This window comes from Sturnus vulgaris, chromosome 1, assembly GCF_052056855.1.
Source record: "Sturnus vulgaris isolate bStuVul1 chromosome 1, bStuVul1.hap1, whole genome shotgun sequence".
NCBI lineage: Eukaryota > Metazoa > Chordata > Aves > Passeriformes > Sturnidae > Sturnus > Sturnus vulgaris.
In genome coordinates this window covers 75,549,978-75,566,123 of record NC_142243.1, presented here as the reverse complement: position 1 = coordinate 75,566,123, position 16,146 = coordinate 75,549,978, and the positions used below count along the sequence as shown (strand labels likewise).

Below are 16,146 nucleotides of genomic sequence, written 5' to 3'. Positions count from 1 at the left end.
TTAACTCTGTGGCATTTTTTTGTAGGAGCTTTATTCCATAGTTGTCTGTGGAGCTTCATTTCAGTAGGTAGTGAAAACAATGGAAACCAAGATTGTCCTCTAATTCTGGTTACAGGTGACCTGCATATGTTAATTGTAATCTTTGCAGAGCTTTTCATTTTATGTGCTGATTCTGCCCTGATTTTTCCTAGCAGGAAATTAATTCTAACTTTTGTAGACCTTCACTTTCCTCACGTCACTTAATAAGACATCACAACTCCAAAGTATCTTTTCAAACTTGTTTTGATGTTATGTGATGTTAGGTTTATCTTCTTAGTTTCTTTTGCTGTTAATGAATGTATGCCCAAAACAATTACATTTTGTTTGGTTTTCCCCTATCCACAACTTTTTAGGAATTGATCCCACTCATACTGTGTACAGCCTGCCTCCATCCTGAACCCAAAGAGAGAGATCAGCTTCTGCACATACTGTTCAATTTGATCAAACGACCAGACGATGAGCAAAGGTGCGTTTGTGCTTGTGTGGTATGGGACATTCAGGAACTTATTTCTCTGTCCAAGCAGTAGAACTAATAGAAATTGGATATTATTGGGTGGTATTAAACACGTTTAAACCAGTACTTTGCTTATATAGTGTTGACAAATTTATGCCAAGTTCAGGACTTTCCATTTCCATGACCTGTACTTCCTAGTTATTGAAATGTAAGGGTATGCTTGTTAGCTACAGTGTAACATTTCAGTTCCTTTTTCTGTTTAAAGATGTACTTAAACTGTTCTGTTAAAATGATCTTTAACATCATGATTCTTAGCACTGGTTGATGTAGAAATCAAAACAGCTTTTTTTTTTTAAACCTTAGTGATCTACATGTTTGTTCAGATAACCACCACATTTCTTTGGCAAAAATAGTGCTCTTTCTACGTATGGCTCATTACTATGGTAGCAATAAAAAATTCAGAAGAATGTAGCAGTGATCTAGGTCTGACAAGTGTTAAGGACTTCGTTTCATTTTGGTTAAGCATCTGAAACAAATTACACTTTTTGTTTTATAAATTTAATTCTTCCCTAGTGCTCAGGAAATCTGACTTTGTACTGATCTTGATGAGAATACCCTTAAAGTTGAAAGACAGTACCCAAGCTGGTATGTTTCCTTCTCTAAATTGTGGAACGACTTTTCATGTTTGTTCTGTAGCTCTTCCATTATTTTGATTAAAGATGTTTTGGAAAGCATCTGTATCTATTGTTGCTGTAGGCTGTCTTCAGACAAAATAGGCTTTATGAAATAGGTGGAAAGCATTTCTTTTGGAAGCTCTCCAAAACTGAAGTGTTCAGGCATCTTTCTAAACCCTTCCCATGGTAAAATTTAGAGATTAGGTATAATTGAATGCCATGGCTTTGGAGACAAGGAAAAATGCTTAAATAAACAAAAACAACTTGTATCTTAGTAGCACCATGCAGATTGAAATTACAAAAAGATACAGTCCTGGTTCTACTTCAGAGTCATTAGAAATCTGCTTCTGTTATGTTTTGAGTCTCCCATGTGGATTGAGAAGCTAAAATAATTTGTGGTTGAAGAGGAAGGAAATTACTTGTAGTCTCTTGTGATTAATTTGTTACAGGATTGGTGGCCTATCAAGTAGACTTTTCATATCCCCCTATAGGTGCATGAGTTGTGTCTTTTCCACTAGTTAAGAAAGCAGAAAAAGCTCTTTTTTTCCTTGAATTTGTTCAATTTTTGTTGTGAGTTAGAGATTTAGATATAAAAATAACTTGTTTTCATGAGAAACGTGAGAAAAATAGCCTGCCATAAACTCTAGGAAAAAGCATGCATATATATAATATATATTTGCACACGTAGGAATAATAATTGCTTTTAAAGATGCCACTTTTATCCTCCTGGCTTTGTTCATTAACATCCCATTTAACTTTTAAAAATGCCTATCAAATTCTCTTCTGCAAAGGAGCAAAAGTGTGTTCACATAACCTCCGGGGTTTCTGTTGTTTTCTCCCTACTTTTTACCTTGATCAAAGGCCTAGTTCTCTGAATGTGATAGAGAGGTAAAAAGCCCAAACACACACACAATACAAAACAAAAGAGTTTGCTCTGGTTGCTGGCATAAAGAATGTTGGGATTAAAAAAAAAACCTTTTTGATAAGATCTTTCTCCTTAAAAATTCTTAAAGTGAGTGAGTCTTTTTTTGATGGCTTATGTTCTCTAAGGGTTTAAAAGATAACCAGCAGAATCTCTGCCTTTCAACCTTAAGGGGATGCTGTTGGTAAAGAAAGTATTTAGGAGTCTAGACATAACACTAAAATGGTTACAAATTAATTCTGGCTTACATTTCACTTAGTAATAATAAACTCTGAGTAGTGTCCTAATCTTGCTGAGAAGGTGATAAAATTGAGTCTCATGTCCACACATTATCGTTTGAAACTGGGAGTTCATGTAGGTACTAAAGGTAAATAGAATTGGTGAATTGCATGCAAAATTGGTATTATTCCAATCTTATCAACTGGAAAATAGAAGTAAAAACATCTTAGCAAGGTAGACACTCATGAAATAAAATATCACAAATTACAGTTTAGTACAATCTTACTGAAATTTTAAATATACCTCGGTGCCTATGAAATTGATGGAACAATGGCAATTTCTTGCAAACTTTAATGAAAGGTAAAAAATACAAGAATATGAATAGAAATAACAGGTGATCATAGATACTACTGATTGATTACTTGCTTTCATTTTTAGTGAGGTTTAGAAGATTTGTCACAAGAGTCAAGTCCAGTATTTTGTTAGAGATAACTGTAACTTGCATGTTAGAATGCTGCAAAACTATGTCATAAAAGAAGTAAGCTGCTTGCTCTGAAGAAAGTTCAGTAAATCTACAAATGCTTCTAAAGAAAATCAGTTTACTTCAGAAAAATACTGATGATATGATAGTAGTAGGTAGTTTAGATCCTTTTACTGCCTGATAGTATTCAGGACTAAGAATTAAATGAGAGATATATTCAGAGACTCCCAATCTCAGACTTTAGAAAATCAGAAATACCCAAATCAGAGATTCTCAGACTGGTTTATGGAGTTGAGGATCTGCAAGATTTTGGAAAAGGCATTTTGAATATAAAACAAGGTAAAATCATAGAACAGTTTGTTGGAATGGATATTTGAAGGTCATGTAAGGAATTCCCCACCCTGCAATGAGCACAGATATTCATGGTTTTCAATTTATTATTTAGTCTTTAAGTCAGTGTGGATGGTGTGAAATTTTGACTGCAGACAACTACCTATTGCCTATCAGCATGTGCTTTTCCTAACTTCAAGAATATATGTTATATATTATAAAACCTTATAAACAGATTAAAGCTTTAAATTTATATTTTCAGACAGATGATACTGACTGGGTGTGTGGCATTTGCCCGACATGTTGGACCAACACGTGTCGAAGCTGAACTTTTACCGCAGTGTTGGGAGCAGGTAACTGATTATTGTTTGCTTTATGCTCCAAAATGAGTTAAAATTTCTTAAATTTGAGTTTTATTTGTTCAAGGAGGAGATTTTGGGTTTGGTTTTCAAAAAGATATTAGGATGTTCTTTTTTCTTATCATATATTTTTTTATCTAACATTAAAAACACCTCAGAAGCAGAAAGCTTATTAAAGACTATCTGGAGATTTGAGTTACCTGCCTGTACCTGAATAAGTTTGTTATATTAAAGTGTAGATAAGCACATGTTCATCATCAGTGTTGTGTAACATACTGCTAGGTAGGTAGTACCTTTATAATTTTTTACTGTACCTTCCAACCTGTTGGAAATCCATTTTCATTCAAAGATTTTATTTGCTGAATTTTTTTTATGTTGTATTGTCTCTGGAGCAGTGTCCGCACTTCTGCTAGTTTAAATTCTTAATCAGAAAATCCAAGACCAAAGTACTCATAGGCAAGTCTCTTATAGATAGGCACTTGTGAGATGAGCCTCAAATTTACATGTCACTTGTAGAATCATAGTGGTATTTTTCACAGATCCTCCAAATTAATAGAAATAATTGGACAACCAAACTGAAGTGTTTTTACTGTTTGATCTGAGGCATAGAAGCAGAACAACATGAGTTCAGGTGAAAATGTGCTGTATTGTCCTACCATAGTGAAGGAAAAGGAGTTCATCATCGCTTGACAAGACAATGAATAACTAAGCCATGATGGAACGGGAATGCCTGCTTTGATGGCAGAGTCTTTCTGGTCTGGTAGTTTTGTACTGTTCCTTGCATAACACAGCAATCTGTGTTTCACAGTAAAGTCTAAGCTTTAATAGCCTTAATGCTTTCTGACAGTAGAAGTACAAATTGTATGCAGCGTTTGTGCTTGTTGTGAATGACTGATGTATCTGTTGAATAAGTGGAGGTCTCATGACATTAGTAATTTGAAAGGAGCCACACAAAGAATTCTGTATTTTTGCCTAATTTTGTAAGCAACGTTTTGTTTTCCTCGTCCTCGTGAAATTTAAACTGTGCTTGAAAAAAACTCTCACCTCAGTATGAGCACATTTTTCTCATCCACTTCTTGGTAATTGCTGATGCAAAAGAGAAGCGAGGCCAACTGTACAAGTATAGCATATCAGACTGCCAAGTCATATATCATAGTTTACCTACTTAATGCAGTTTGCCAGACTTTGCAGTATTGGAACTAGGTCATTATTTTCTCCAGTGAAATACCAGCTGAATCTTACTGTCACAAGTCTTGAGTTTGTAGAAGGAGCTCTAGTATAGACATGAATTTCTACTTTTTGCATTAGATGTGTAAATCATGAAAAGATTCATACTCTTGGTCTCCAACCAAAATCTGTTTACAGATGCAAAGGACTGGGCTTTCTGGAAATTCGTCCTTTTCATTGATACCTTGTGGAGCTCAGAGCTATCAGGCTAGTCTTTGTAAACTCTCTACATGCTCTTTTTGCAGGTAAAATTTGCTAACTGATTCGGTTTAGTTGAAGGCTCTGTGAATGTTAAAAAGGTCACTCAAAACTAGTGACCAGTTATTGACTTCCAAAATTGGAATACTGCTTATTAAAGAAAAAAGGAAAAGAGATCATAATAAACATTGTAGTTACATTTTGTTTCCAGGGGCTACTCAACTTCCCTGAACACAAACCTGACAGAAATTTGAGTCTTTTTTTCCTCCAGTACGTGTTTGCAATATCAGGGGTGGTATTTGTATCACCATGCCAGACCACCCTAACCAGTTGAAACTAGTCATTGCTGTTTCCCTCGTGGTAGGCAGAGCTCCAGGAGATGATGTGTGTCTCTGTTGCCAGTGGCGAATTTGCATTTGAAAAGATGGCACATAAGTCAAAGATTTTTCAGAATAATAAAGAAGTTAGGGAAAGGGACCCTAAAGACCATCTAGCTCCAAGCCCCATCCAAACTGGCATGGAACACTTTCTGGAATGGGACATGGACAGCTTCTCTGGGCAATTTGTTCCAGGGCCTCACTACCTTCACAGCCTAGTAGGTTTTAAAGCAGCCTCTTATTTTGTCCGTAATATTTTTCATCTGTGAAATCTCCATACGTCTAAAAATTATTACAGATGCTCTATTGATGAATGGATGCAAAGTAATGATAGACACACTCAAAGAATATTCACCCATGCTTGAGACTTCGGTTTAGTCATGAAGCTTACAATTTGTTCATTTAAGTCTCTTTGGAATAATCTTTTCCACACTTGATTCTTGAGAAAGTTCTTGGTAATTTCATACCAGAACAGTCAGAGTCAGGCATCAGTGTTGAGCGTACTGAGCTAGTCATCTCAGAAAGTTGTCAGGTTGGTTGTTTCATTTTTTCTGTGTAAATATGTGCTGGCTATTTCCAGCCACCTTCTTGTCCTTTGGATGTTTGGAAATGCTTTCTAAGGCTGATTGCTCCAACACCTTCCCAGGAGCTGGTGTGAAGCAGACTGGCCTATGTTTTACTCTGTCTTGCCCTTCCTGAGGGTAGCAGTGACATTTGCTTTCGTCCAGTCCTCAGGAGCATCCCCCATTGCCACAACGTTTTGTTAATTGTCAAGAGTGTTCTTGGAATGACATCAGCCAGATTCCTGAGCACTCATGAGTACATCCCCATCAGGGCCCACAGGCTAGTGTCCAATTTCTTTGAATGCTTCCTGGCCTGCTAGTTTTCTGCCAAAGGTCCTCCTTATGTCAGAGTTTGGCATGGATTTTAGGGACTTCATACTACTGAAGGCTAATCTTTCAAGATAGAGACAAAGAAGCCAGTGAGCCCTTGGTCTGTTTTCATGGTGAGATGGCTGCCTCACCAAGGCTGTACTTCATAGCAGGAAAGAAACAGTTGCACCAAATGCTGCATATCCTATTTTATCTGACAGCATCAAAAAATTCACATTTTACTCTCAACATTTTACCATAGACTTTTATTCACAAAGTATTTTGAAACACTTCATTGTTTCCTTGTGCAACCATCACATGAGCCACTAAATCTGGCTCCACCAGAATGCAAACTTGATTCTGAAGTGTCAGTATTAAATATTAAATTGGTAAGGCAGAATTTTCAAGCAACTTTTGAGTAGAAAGGGGAAATATCACAGCATCAAGAGGTTCTTGGTAATATGAATTGTTTTTAGAGGTGTGATCTATTTATGCTGGACTTGAGAGCAGAATTTTAATAGCATGCAAATGCGTTTAGGCTTCTACAGTTGTCTTCTTTTGATTCTGATTGCTCGGCAGGTCGTGGGCAGCTCTGCTACACTGCTCGGATCAGAGCACTAGAGGGCACTTGTGTAACTCTTGGAGGAACAGTGCTCCTGAAAGGCTTCATAGGACAAAGTACTTCATGTCATGCCAGTTCAGGAGTTAAGCACATTCTTTAGAGTACAGCAGCCCATACACTGCTTTCCTTTTTATTGCATATATGTACGTGCTTCTCATATACATCTGTGCTTCTCTGACTCTCCCTACTATAAGCTCTGTCTTGTAGGACAACTGCCTCACCTTTATGCCTCAGTGCAAGAATTTGAGGTTGCTTAATAACCAGGTGCAACTTCCATGAGCTCTCTGTTTATTAATGAGTTGCAGACATATCCCTCCATTGCAGTTCATTCTAACCACATTCTGAATGCTGTTAACTGCATAGCAAATGGTCCATCTCTTTCTCTTTACCAGATCAACCACAAATACCCAGAGCGACGGCTACTGGTAGCAGAATCCTGTGGAGCTCTAGCACCTTACCTTCCAGTAAGTATTAACAGGCTCCAAATACCTGCTTCAGGGAAAGCAAGGTAAAAATCTGATGCATAATGTAAGCATCCTTTATCATTTTAAACATTAAGTATGTATGTTATGCATAGACAGTCACACTGTCTTCTACTTTATATCACACATGAGATTCACTAAGTCACTTTAAGAAGGAGATAGTTTGTAATGAAGAAATACAGGTTAATCTAGCTATAAAATGTTTGTAAAAACAATATGAATACTCATTTCAGTAAAAATGCGGTAAAGAAAAGATAATTAGGACCAATTAAGGAAACAGTCTATGGAAAAAGAACTGGCACCCAATTGTAGCATTCTTCAGACCCTGTGGAATGTTGCATCAAGAGTGCTGCCAGTTGCAAGAAGCAGCGAAATTATGTCAGTGGTAAGCTAGAATTTGAAGCTTCAGAGAAAGGGTGGGGGAAGGGAACCTAAATTAAAACCAAATTTCTCCAATTTAGCAGTGCAGTGATTACTTAGTTTTAAGTCTAAGCCTATAGTAGTTTTACTGCTGTTAGTTTTTTTTGGTTCCATGTGAATGAAAGGACCTTAGTTCTGTGCTTTGTTGGACAAAAGTCTCTCCAATGAAGCTACTGACATTTTATATTCTTTCATCTTCTGTTGTGAAAACTGAATATGCAATATTCATAAAGGAATTTATAGTTGGAGGAAGGGATTTTGTTTGTGAACATGAATAGAAGTGGAAACTTTTTGTAATAGTTGATACAAACCCACATTCCTTGTTTCACTGGATTTAACAAATATGTTTCTCTTTTACAAACAGAAAGAAATTCGTAGTTCATTAGTACTTTCCATGCTGCAACAAATGCTAATGGAAGATAAGGCAGATCTGGTACGAGAAGCTGTGATCAAAAGCCTTGGCATCATTATGGGCTATATTGATGATCCAGATAAATATCAACAGGTATAATTTGGTTTGGGTTCTGTATGTATAAAATGCTTTCTATAGATATTTTATGAATAATTAAGGGTGTTGTATAATAATAGGGGGTTGTTTAAATTCCTGAATGTTTATTAATTCTTTCCAGATCTTTTAAAAATTTATTATTTATATGAATGTTGATTTTTATTATATCACCAAGACAAAACAGAAAAACTACAGGTAGCATTAGAATTTCAGGTGTAAACCTTATACAGAAGCTGCTCTAATAGTTCATAATTTGCCTTTAAGAACATACCACTTCACTGCCCACCTGATATTATTAGCCAGTGTGATATCCTCACTTACTAACATAGATTTGTTTGCTACAACAAAGCCTATCTGGAGTTCAGCTTAATGCTGCCCAATAATGTTTCAGATAAGTGAAAATAAAGAACTTTTCTCTTTGAGTTTTTGAAGGCAGAGTGGTAAAATGCATGTATCAATTTTTGGGAAATAATTGCATTCTTTACTGTCTTTTACCAGGGGTTTGAACTGCTGCTTTCAGCTTTAGGAGACCCTTCAGAACGTGTTGTTAGTGCAACACATCAGGTATTTCTACCTGCTTACGCTGCCTGGACAACAGAACTGGGAAATTTACAGTTCCATCTTATACCTACACTGCTTAATAAAATTGAAAAATTGCTCAGGGTATGTACTCAGCTGTTTCTAAATTGGAGAATTTTCTTTGTATTCTATACTTGTGCTTTGGAAGAAGAAAAAAAAAAAAAGAAAAAACACCAGACCTCCCCCAAACTAAACATACACTTCTTTAATACTGTTTTTGTTTTGTAGCATAATAGCATTTACCCCATGTTTAAATTGTGTAGATTTTAGTAAACAGCAGTTTTTTATTAAATAAGCAAGAAAAGGTCATTTCCAGTTATGATCCAGTTTATACATTTAATTTGATAGGTATCTCAAAAGTTATGGAAAAATTGGGTGCCTCATAAGTATCTAACACACTGAAAGAAGATGCTTGCTTTCAGACTACAAGTGACTTGTTTATTCAGTTTAGATGCCTTGGTCTCTGAGGCAAAGAATCCACGTTTCCAAAATGTGCTGAAAAATCTTCTTTCAAAATATCAGTCTGTTCATCAGCATGAACTGCTAAATGCCAAAGGCTGTATTGCCTGAATCTTTTGATTAGTGGTGACTTAAAAGTGACAAAATATGCTTATGCTTAGGCTAAATTGCTTTATAATTAGTGTGTCTGGAGAGAAGCTCATCACAGATGTGTTGATGGTTTACCAGGCAATACATACCTAAGGAACAGATCATCCAAACTGAAAGCTTTCAACTTCATGTCCTGTTTGTTTCAGGAAGGAGAACATGGCTTGGATGAACATAAGCTCCACATGTATCTGTCTGCCCTGCAGTCGTTGATTCCTTCGCTGTTTGCACTGGTGCTACAGAATGCACCTTTTACAAGCAAAGCTAAACTTCAGGGAGAAGTACCACAAATAGAAGGTAATCGATTAATTTCTGATACGTGGATTTTTTTCATATTAGTCTGTCGTAGCAAATTCTTAAGTAATATTTCCTTTTTTTCCCCCTTGCTGTGCTTGTGATACTAGATTATCGCAAAAAAAATCTTATCTATTTTTCTCTACCTCTTTTAAGAAGCTTTTAGAAAGCAAAGCAATTTTTAATTGTACTTCCTAAAGGTTTCTAAAGAACTGATTTCCATTAATAGCCAATAATAGCTCAGGAAGGCTGGCCTCAGTTTCAGTTAATTCTTACAAATTTATGGGGTGGTAAAAACACAGCATAATGCAGCAGCATCACCATCTGTTACCTATGTAATATCCTAGAAGACCGTCCCATCCCTGGCAGTGCTCAAGGCCAGGTTGGGTGGAGCTTTGAGTCTAGTGGAAGGTATCCCCCTCCCATGGTAGTAGGGTTGGAACTAAGTGATCTTTAAGGTGACTTCCAACCCAAACCATTCTGTGACTGAATGGCCTCATGGTGAAGTTGTCCTTAGATCAGCAATCCTAGCCTGTGGAGTATTTTCTACTGTTGCAAATACTTTTTGAAGATGGCATTGGTAACACCTGCCACATGCTGATTATAGTGCTGTGTGTGAAGATGCAAAGAAAGGGTAACAAAGGAGAATTTGGAAAGTAGCTAGTGGTACATTACTATCTGAAATGTTAAACATGCTCATTTAGCTGACTTGAGTAATTTGAAGATGAGCACTTATTCACTGAGTAGTTACTAGTTAAATAAGGAATTCCAAAATTTCAGGTTTAAGCCTAGTCTTCTCCAGGCTGAACAAGCACAGCTCTTTCAGCCTTTCTGCATAGGAAAGGTGCTCTATCTTTTTGTTCACGTTTTTGTAGCCCTCCTTGGGACTTGCTCCAACAGGTCCTTTCCTGTGCTAGGGACCTCAGAGCTGGATGCATCACTCCAGGTGGGGTCTCATTAAAGAGAAGCAGAGGGGTAGAATCACCTTCCTCATCCTGCTGGCCTTGCTGTTTTGGATGCAGCCCAGGATGGTGTTGGTATTTGGTTTGCAAGCAAATATTGTTGGGCTATGTCCAGTTTTATCACTCAGCAGCAGCCCCAAGCCTGGTCTCAATCTCTTCATATCCCCCAGCCTGTAGTGGTACAGGGTGTTGCCCTGACCCAGGTGCAGTACTTTGCATTTGGCCTTGTTGAGCTTCATGAGTTTCCTATGCACCCATTTCTCAAGGTTTTCCAGGTCTGCTCTGGATGGCATCCTGTCCCTTAGGTGTGTCACTGCACCACTAGCTTGGTGTTATCTGCAAACTTGCCAAAGGGGCACTCCATCCTTTTGTCTGTGTCATTGGTGAAGATAGTGAACATTACTGGTCCCAGTATGGACCCCTGAGAGGCACAACTTGTCACTGATGTCCATCTGGACATTAAGGCATTGATCACTGTCCTCCAGATGTGAGCATCCAGTCAATTCCTCATTCACTGAAAAGCTGATCCATCAAATTCATATTTCTCCAGTTTAGAGAGGATGTTTTGGGAGACTCTCAGAGGCCTGACAGCAGTCCAGATAGGTAACATCTGTAGCTCTTCCCTGTTCACAGATGTAGTCACTTCATCATGGAATGCCACTAGGTTGGTCAGGCAGGGTTTACCTTGGTCAAGCTGTGCTGACAATAACATAATCTCCCTGTATTTTCTCTTTTTAACTGAGGGTTACATAATTTCTTCAGAGATTATTTTAACTCACTGATTCTTGAAAAGCAAATTGATAACCTTGTGGAGAAGGCACTTAATGAGTTTCACAGTTTCTTAGCTGTTGCCTCTGACATCACCTCCATGGTATTTTCATCTTCTTTCATTCATGGCTGTTTGTTCTCTGCTGTTACAGTCACTAGGTTTCCCCGACCCGTGTCGCCTCTTCAGGACGTCGCCGTCATCATTGGAAGCCGAGAACAATTGGCAGTGTTGTTGCAGCTGTACGACCATCAGCTAGAACATGAGGGCACCACGGGCTGGGAAACTCTGCTATGGGTAGTCAATCAGCTGTGAGTTAATTTGTGTCTTAGGATACTAATTTTAAAATGTGTCAGAGTTAATAGTTCTTAAGCATGGCCATGTTTAACAATTACAGAATAAAAGAATGCTAAGAATGATTGCGTTTGAGAATTGCTAAAGAGGAAAACTTTTAATTTATTTTAGGCATTTTAATTTTCATGCTGAATTGCCTTTGATTTTATTCAGAAAATATCAAGTCTAGCAGAACATGTAGGTAACTATTTGCTCTGAAAACTTGTTTCTTTTGGTTTTGCATCAGTATAGTTAATTCTCTTGTGAAGTAAAGATTCTTGTATTCTGACTATCTCGTGATAGCAACAGATGTTTGAAAATACGGGTCAGACTTTTCTGGCACTTAAACCCTTGCTTTCTTCATGGGTCAGGAATTGTACAAAACGTGTAGTTAATTGTATTAGAACAAGTAGTGCTCTGTGTTTGCATGTATTATTGATACAAGCCGTCAATCTATACAAACATAAATGGACAAAAGCAAAAAATCAGAGTAGTGTTTAATATCCTTTTGTTTCCTGATTTTTAGGCTACCACAGCTTATAGAAATAGTTGGCAAGATCAATGTAGCATCAACTGCCTGTGTCCATGAGTTCTCTAGATTTTTCTGGAGACTTTGTAGGACATTTGGGAAAATTTTTACAAACACTAAGGTAAGATATTACCTTAAATACATAAAGAGCTCTACATAAAGAGTACCGTGATAACATGTTCTCTGTATTTACAGTATGTTGGAATACCCACACTTTGTGAACATTTATATTTTCATGTCACACTCATGCTTGTCCATAAGTACATTTAAACCTCTTATTTTTAGAACTCTATTTGTCTTTTTCTGGTTTTGGTCATTTTGGAATGGCCTTCTCATCTTGCCCAGCCAGGGACAATTTTTTTTTTTTTTTTCCAAACTATGTTCTTCATATTTCCTTTGTGAATGACGGAGAGAGTAGGAGAGATCATCCTAATTCTGGTTATTTAACAACTTCTTTCTTCAGAGCATCATACTGTTCACTCTTTGCAGTTTATATAAGTACTCCAGCTTTACTTGATTAAAAAATTTGAAGTTGATGCCTTCCTAGCGTGAAATATTTTCTGTAGGTGGTATCTAAACATTTTTATCAAGGAATTATATAATTTTTCTCAATAAAATAACTTCTGAATGTTATTTAAAAATACTTAAGGGAAATTGTCAAACATGAGCAGATTATCTAAAGATAAAAGTCTGTTAGCATTACAGGCTGCCTACAGAGAGGGGATTGTTGTTGTTTATGTTTGGGGGGATTTTTTTTTTCTAAGTTAATTGACACTGGTAACAGGTTTTCTTACATGGAATTCATCATCCTTTGCATAGGTAAAACCACAGTTCCAGGAAATCTTAAGACTGTCTGAGGAAAATATAGGTAAGTAGCTTTTTACTGAAACAAAGTGATCTTAACTGCAACAGGAAAAAGATTTTCAATCTCTTGTTCAAATAACATTTTCAGGCTGCAGTTCTCAAATTTGTTATCTTTGTGAAATGTTGAAAAATTTAGTCTTAATCTGAATGGAACACTCTGAAGTTGTAGACTGTGTGTAAGGTAAAAAATAATCTCAAATCCAAATACCTCTTGAGTATAATTTAAGCACGTTTGTGTATATATGCATATATATGCATATAAATTCTTCATGTATATGTAAAAAGGTGTTTAAATCCAAAGTACTTAAATAAACACATTTAATCTATTATGTATAATACATATGTTCTCTACTCCAATGTATGTATAAAACCTCAATTCTTCACTCTGTTTCCTTAGATTCCACAGCAGGTAATGGAGTGCTAACAAAAGCCACAGTTCCCATCTATGCAACAGGGGTCCTTACATGTTATATTCAGGTAGGTTTGGGTTTCTGTTTCTTTGTTGAATGTCTAATTGTGTGCGAAAATTATTTTTAAAAAATACCTAAACATTACCGTGTTCGTTGAAAACTTACTGTGCTTGTGCCTTGAAGATAGGTAGAGGAATGGGTAGCTGTAAATACATTTACAAGCAAAGTTTTCTGGTCAGGTGGTGATGTACATTTAGATCATGTGTTACCACATCCTTCTATCAAAACTCTATTACTGTTATTCCTGAAATGGGTTCTTGGCCATTTAACTCTGAACTTTGCAAACATCCTGATGCAGAATGTACTGAAACGGGCAAATTGCCATTTGAAGCCTAGTTGGAGTCTTTAAAATTTTATGTTACCTAGTACTAAAGCAAACATACTATAAATATTACCTAATACTCCTGCAACGAGCAGTCAAGTTCTAGTATATACATATCTTACAGGAAAAAAAGAAATTCTTCATAATCTTACAACTTTTTAGTGGATTAGGACTTATAAACTTTCAGGAGTCATAAATGTGCTTAAGTACTGTTCTTAAAAGTTTCTTTAATAAAAGCGTTTATGCACGAGTATGTGCTTAGCTGATGAAACACAATCTCTTTGTGTGTTTGCTTTGAAAGGCTCTTGTTCTTTAACCACATTTTTGAAGTTCCTAAGAAAATTGTTAAATGCTTAATCTCATTTGTTCTTTTTCATAGTTTGTCTCCTCTGCAGCTGTAAGTTGCCATCACAACCTCAGCAGTCCTTCCAGCACATCCCTCACTGTACTCCCTTCTTCCTTTATTTCAGGAAGAAGACCGCAAGCTGTTAGTTGGATTCCTAGAAGATGTAATGACCATGCTTTCATTGTCCCATGCTCCTCTTGATAGCCTGAAAGCTTCCTTTGTGGAACTAGGGTAAAGAATATACCTGGGGGTTGACTAATTAGATTTTTTTATTAAAAGCTGCTAATCTATTTGTAATTTTAAATATCTGTGATGCTTTGGGTGAGTTAAGGGTATACTTGCTTTTTTTTGCTGGTGTAAATGTAATTTCTAGGTTAAAAATGTGGCAGTAAAATAGAATAATCTGAAGTGTAAAAGAGAAACACCAAAATCCAAACAGAAAATTTTCACAAAAGTTACTCATTGTGAATACAATGGAAATTAATTTTGTATTTACCATGCTATTGTCATTTGTTCTAGATATGTATTTGCATTCAATATAATAATTGATTGAAAATTATGTTCTTAAAGTTGAGCTTTGGGGTTTTTTTAATTAATTTAAAAAGGAACATATTTTCTAGACTGCAACATGTTGCGAGTCTTTCAGAATGAGATAAGTATTTTGTATCCTTCAGAAAGGATAAACGCTGGAGTTTTATATTTGTCAAACAAGGAATTCTTAAGACTGCATTTTTTAGGTAGAGAACATACCCAGGGCTTGAGAGCATTTTTGTTTGATCAATTGCCCAACTGTTTTCTTGTAGTGCAAACCCAGCTTATCATGAGCTACTGTTAACTGTTTTGTGGTATGGAGTTGTCCATACTTCTGCTCTTGTTAGATGTACAGCTGCTAGAATGTTTGAGGTAAGTGTTATCCAAACTGTTTTTCACTTTTTTAAAAATAGAGTTCATTTTTTAAAATAGGGATCAATCAGACAATGTTGCTACATTCTTAATAATTACAAACAATTTAAATAAGCTGTGTACTGTGTGATGGAGCAGGAGGTCGTTGTTCAGTTGTTTCTGTATCTGTTCTCTGTTCAACAGCACATCTTTCTATAGGTCTGTAGTTAAACATAAGCAAGCATCTCTGAGTTTTAACTTCTGCTTTTGCTATTCAACACATCATCAGTAGTCTAATATACAACTTACCATGTTCAGTAGGTCTTGTGTATGCTTATACAATGCACTTGCATTGTAATTCAAACTAGTTTTCTTTGTACCAGATATGGTGATGAAGACAGACATACAACTAATTCTGGATTTTTTGTGAAAATTAAAATAATTTTAAAAGATTTTACAGCTACTTTACCTGCCTCATAATGACAGCTTCATTTTTCCCTTAACATCTATACATTTTGATAAGAATAAAGACTGAAATGTATACCTAGTAAGTTCGCTTTTATTTTCACATCATGCATTTGTTTCATCAAATTTTCCTTTTAAAAGGCATATGCAAAAGCTCTGGGACATACTGCATTGGCTGAACAAAGAGAACTTTTTATCCTTTGCATGTTAGAAACACATTTCTAATCACCAATACTTTTTCCTTCCCTTTTTTTTTGTGCATTTTTTTCATATTTTTCTCATTTGGAGGGGACCTCTGTGTGAACCTGACATCTTGTATCTGTTTGCAAAAGCAAACCTGAAGCCTGCATCAGAAAAAAAGAGCACTTAACATACCCATGAGCTTTCTTTAGAGACACTGCAAGTCAGAGCAGAGAAAGCAGTAAACAACCACAACAAGCTCCATCCTGAGACGTCAGTTGAAAACATCCAACAATGTCCTTTTTTTCTGGTTTGGGTTTTTGGGGTTTTTTTGACCCCTCTTTTTAAAAAGGAAATGGCAATT

The 16,146-nt window shown here is 36.4% G+C and overlaps 1 protein-coding gene across 4 annotated transcripts in view; it reads left to right on the top strand.

Annotated features, from left to right (window-relative positions):
* Positions 1-16,146, top strand: part of RELCH (RAB11 binding and LisH domain, coiled-coil and HEAT repeat containing) — a 74,961-nt gene that overhangs the window by 42,032 nt on the left and 16,783 nt on the right. For all 4 annotated transcript variants that reach the window (XM_088170453.1, XM_014872422.2, XM_088170458.1 and 1 more), the window contains 12 exons: positions 393-505; positions 3,382-3,472; positions 7,167-7,238; positions 8,041-8,181; positions 8,683-8,847; positions 9,519-9,666; positions 11,546-11,702; positions 12,251-12,374; positions 13,073-13,121; positions 13,515-13,594; positions 14,380-14,486; positions 15,059-15,158. In XM_088170453.1, coding sequence (XP_088026579.1) covers positions 393-505; positions 3,382-3,472; positions 7,167-7,238; positions 8,041-8,181; positions 8,683-8,847; positions 9,519-9,666; positions 11,546-11,702; positions 12,251-12,374; positions 13,073-13,121; positions 13,515-13,594; positions 14,380-14,486; positions 15,059-15,158 — 1,347 coding nt within the window. The remainder of the gene's footprint in view (positions 1-392; positions 506-3,381; positions 3,473-7,166; positions 7,239-8,040; positions 8,182-8,682; positions 8,848-9,518; positions 9,667-11,545; positions 11,703-12,250; positions 12,375-13,072; positions 13,122-13,514; positions 13,595-14,379; positions 14,487-15,058; positions 15,159-16,146) is intronic.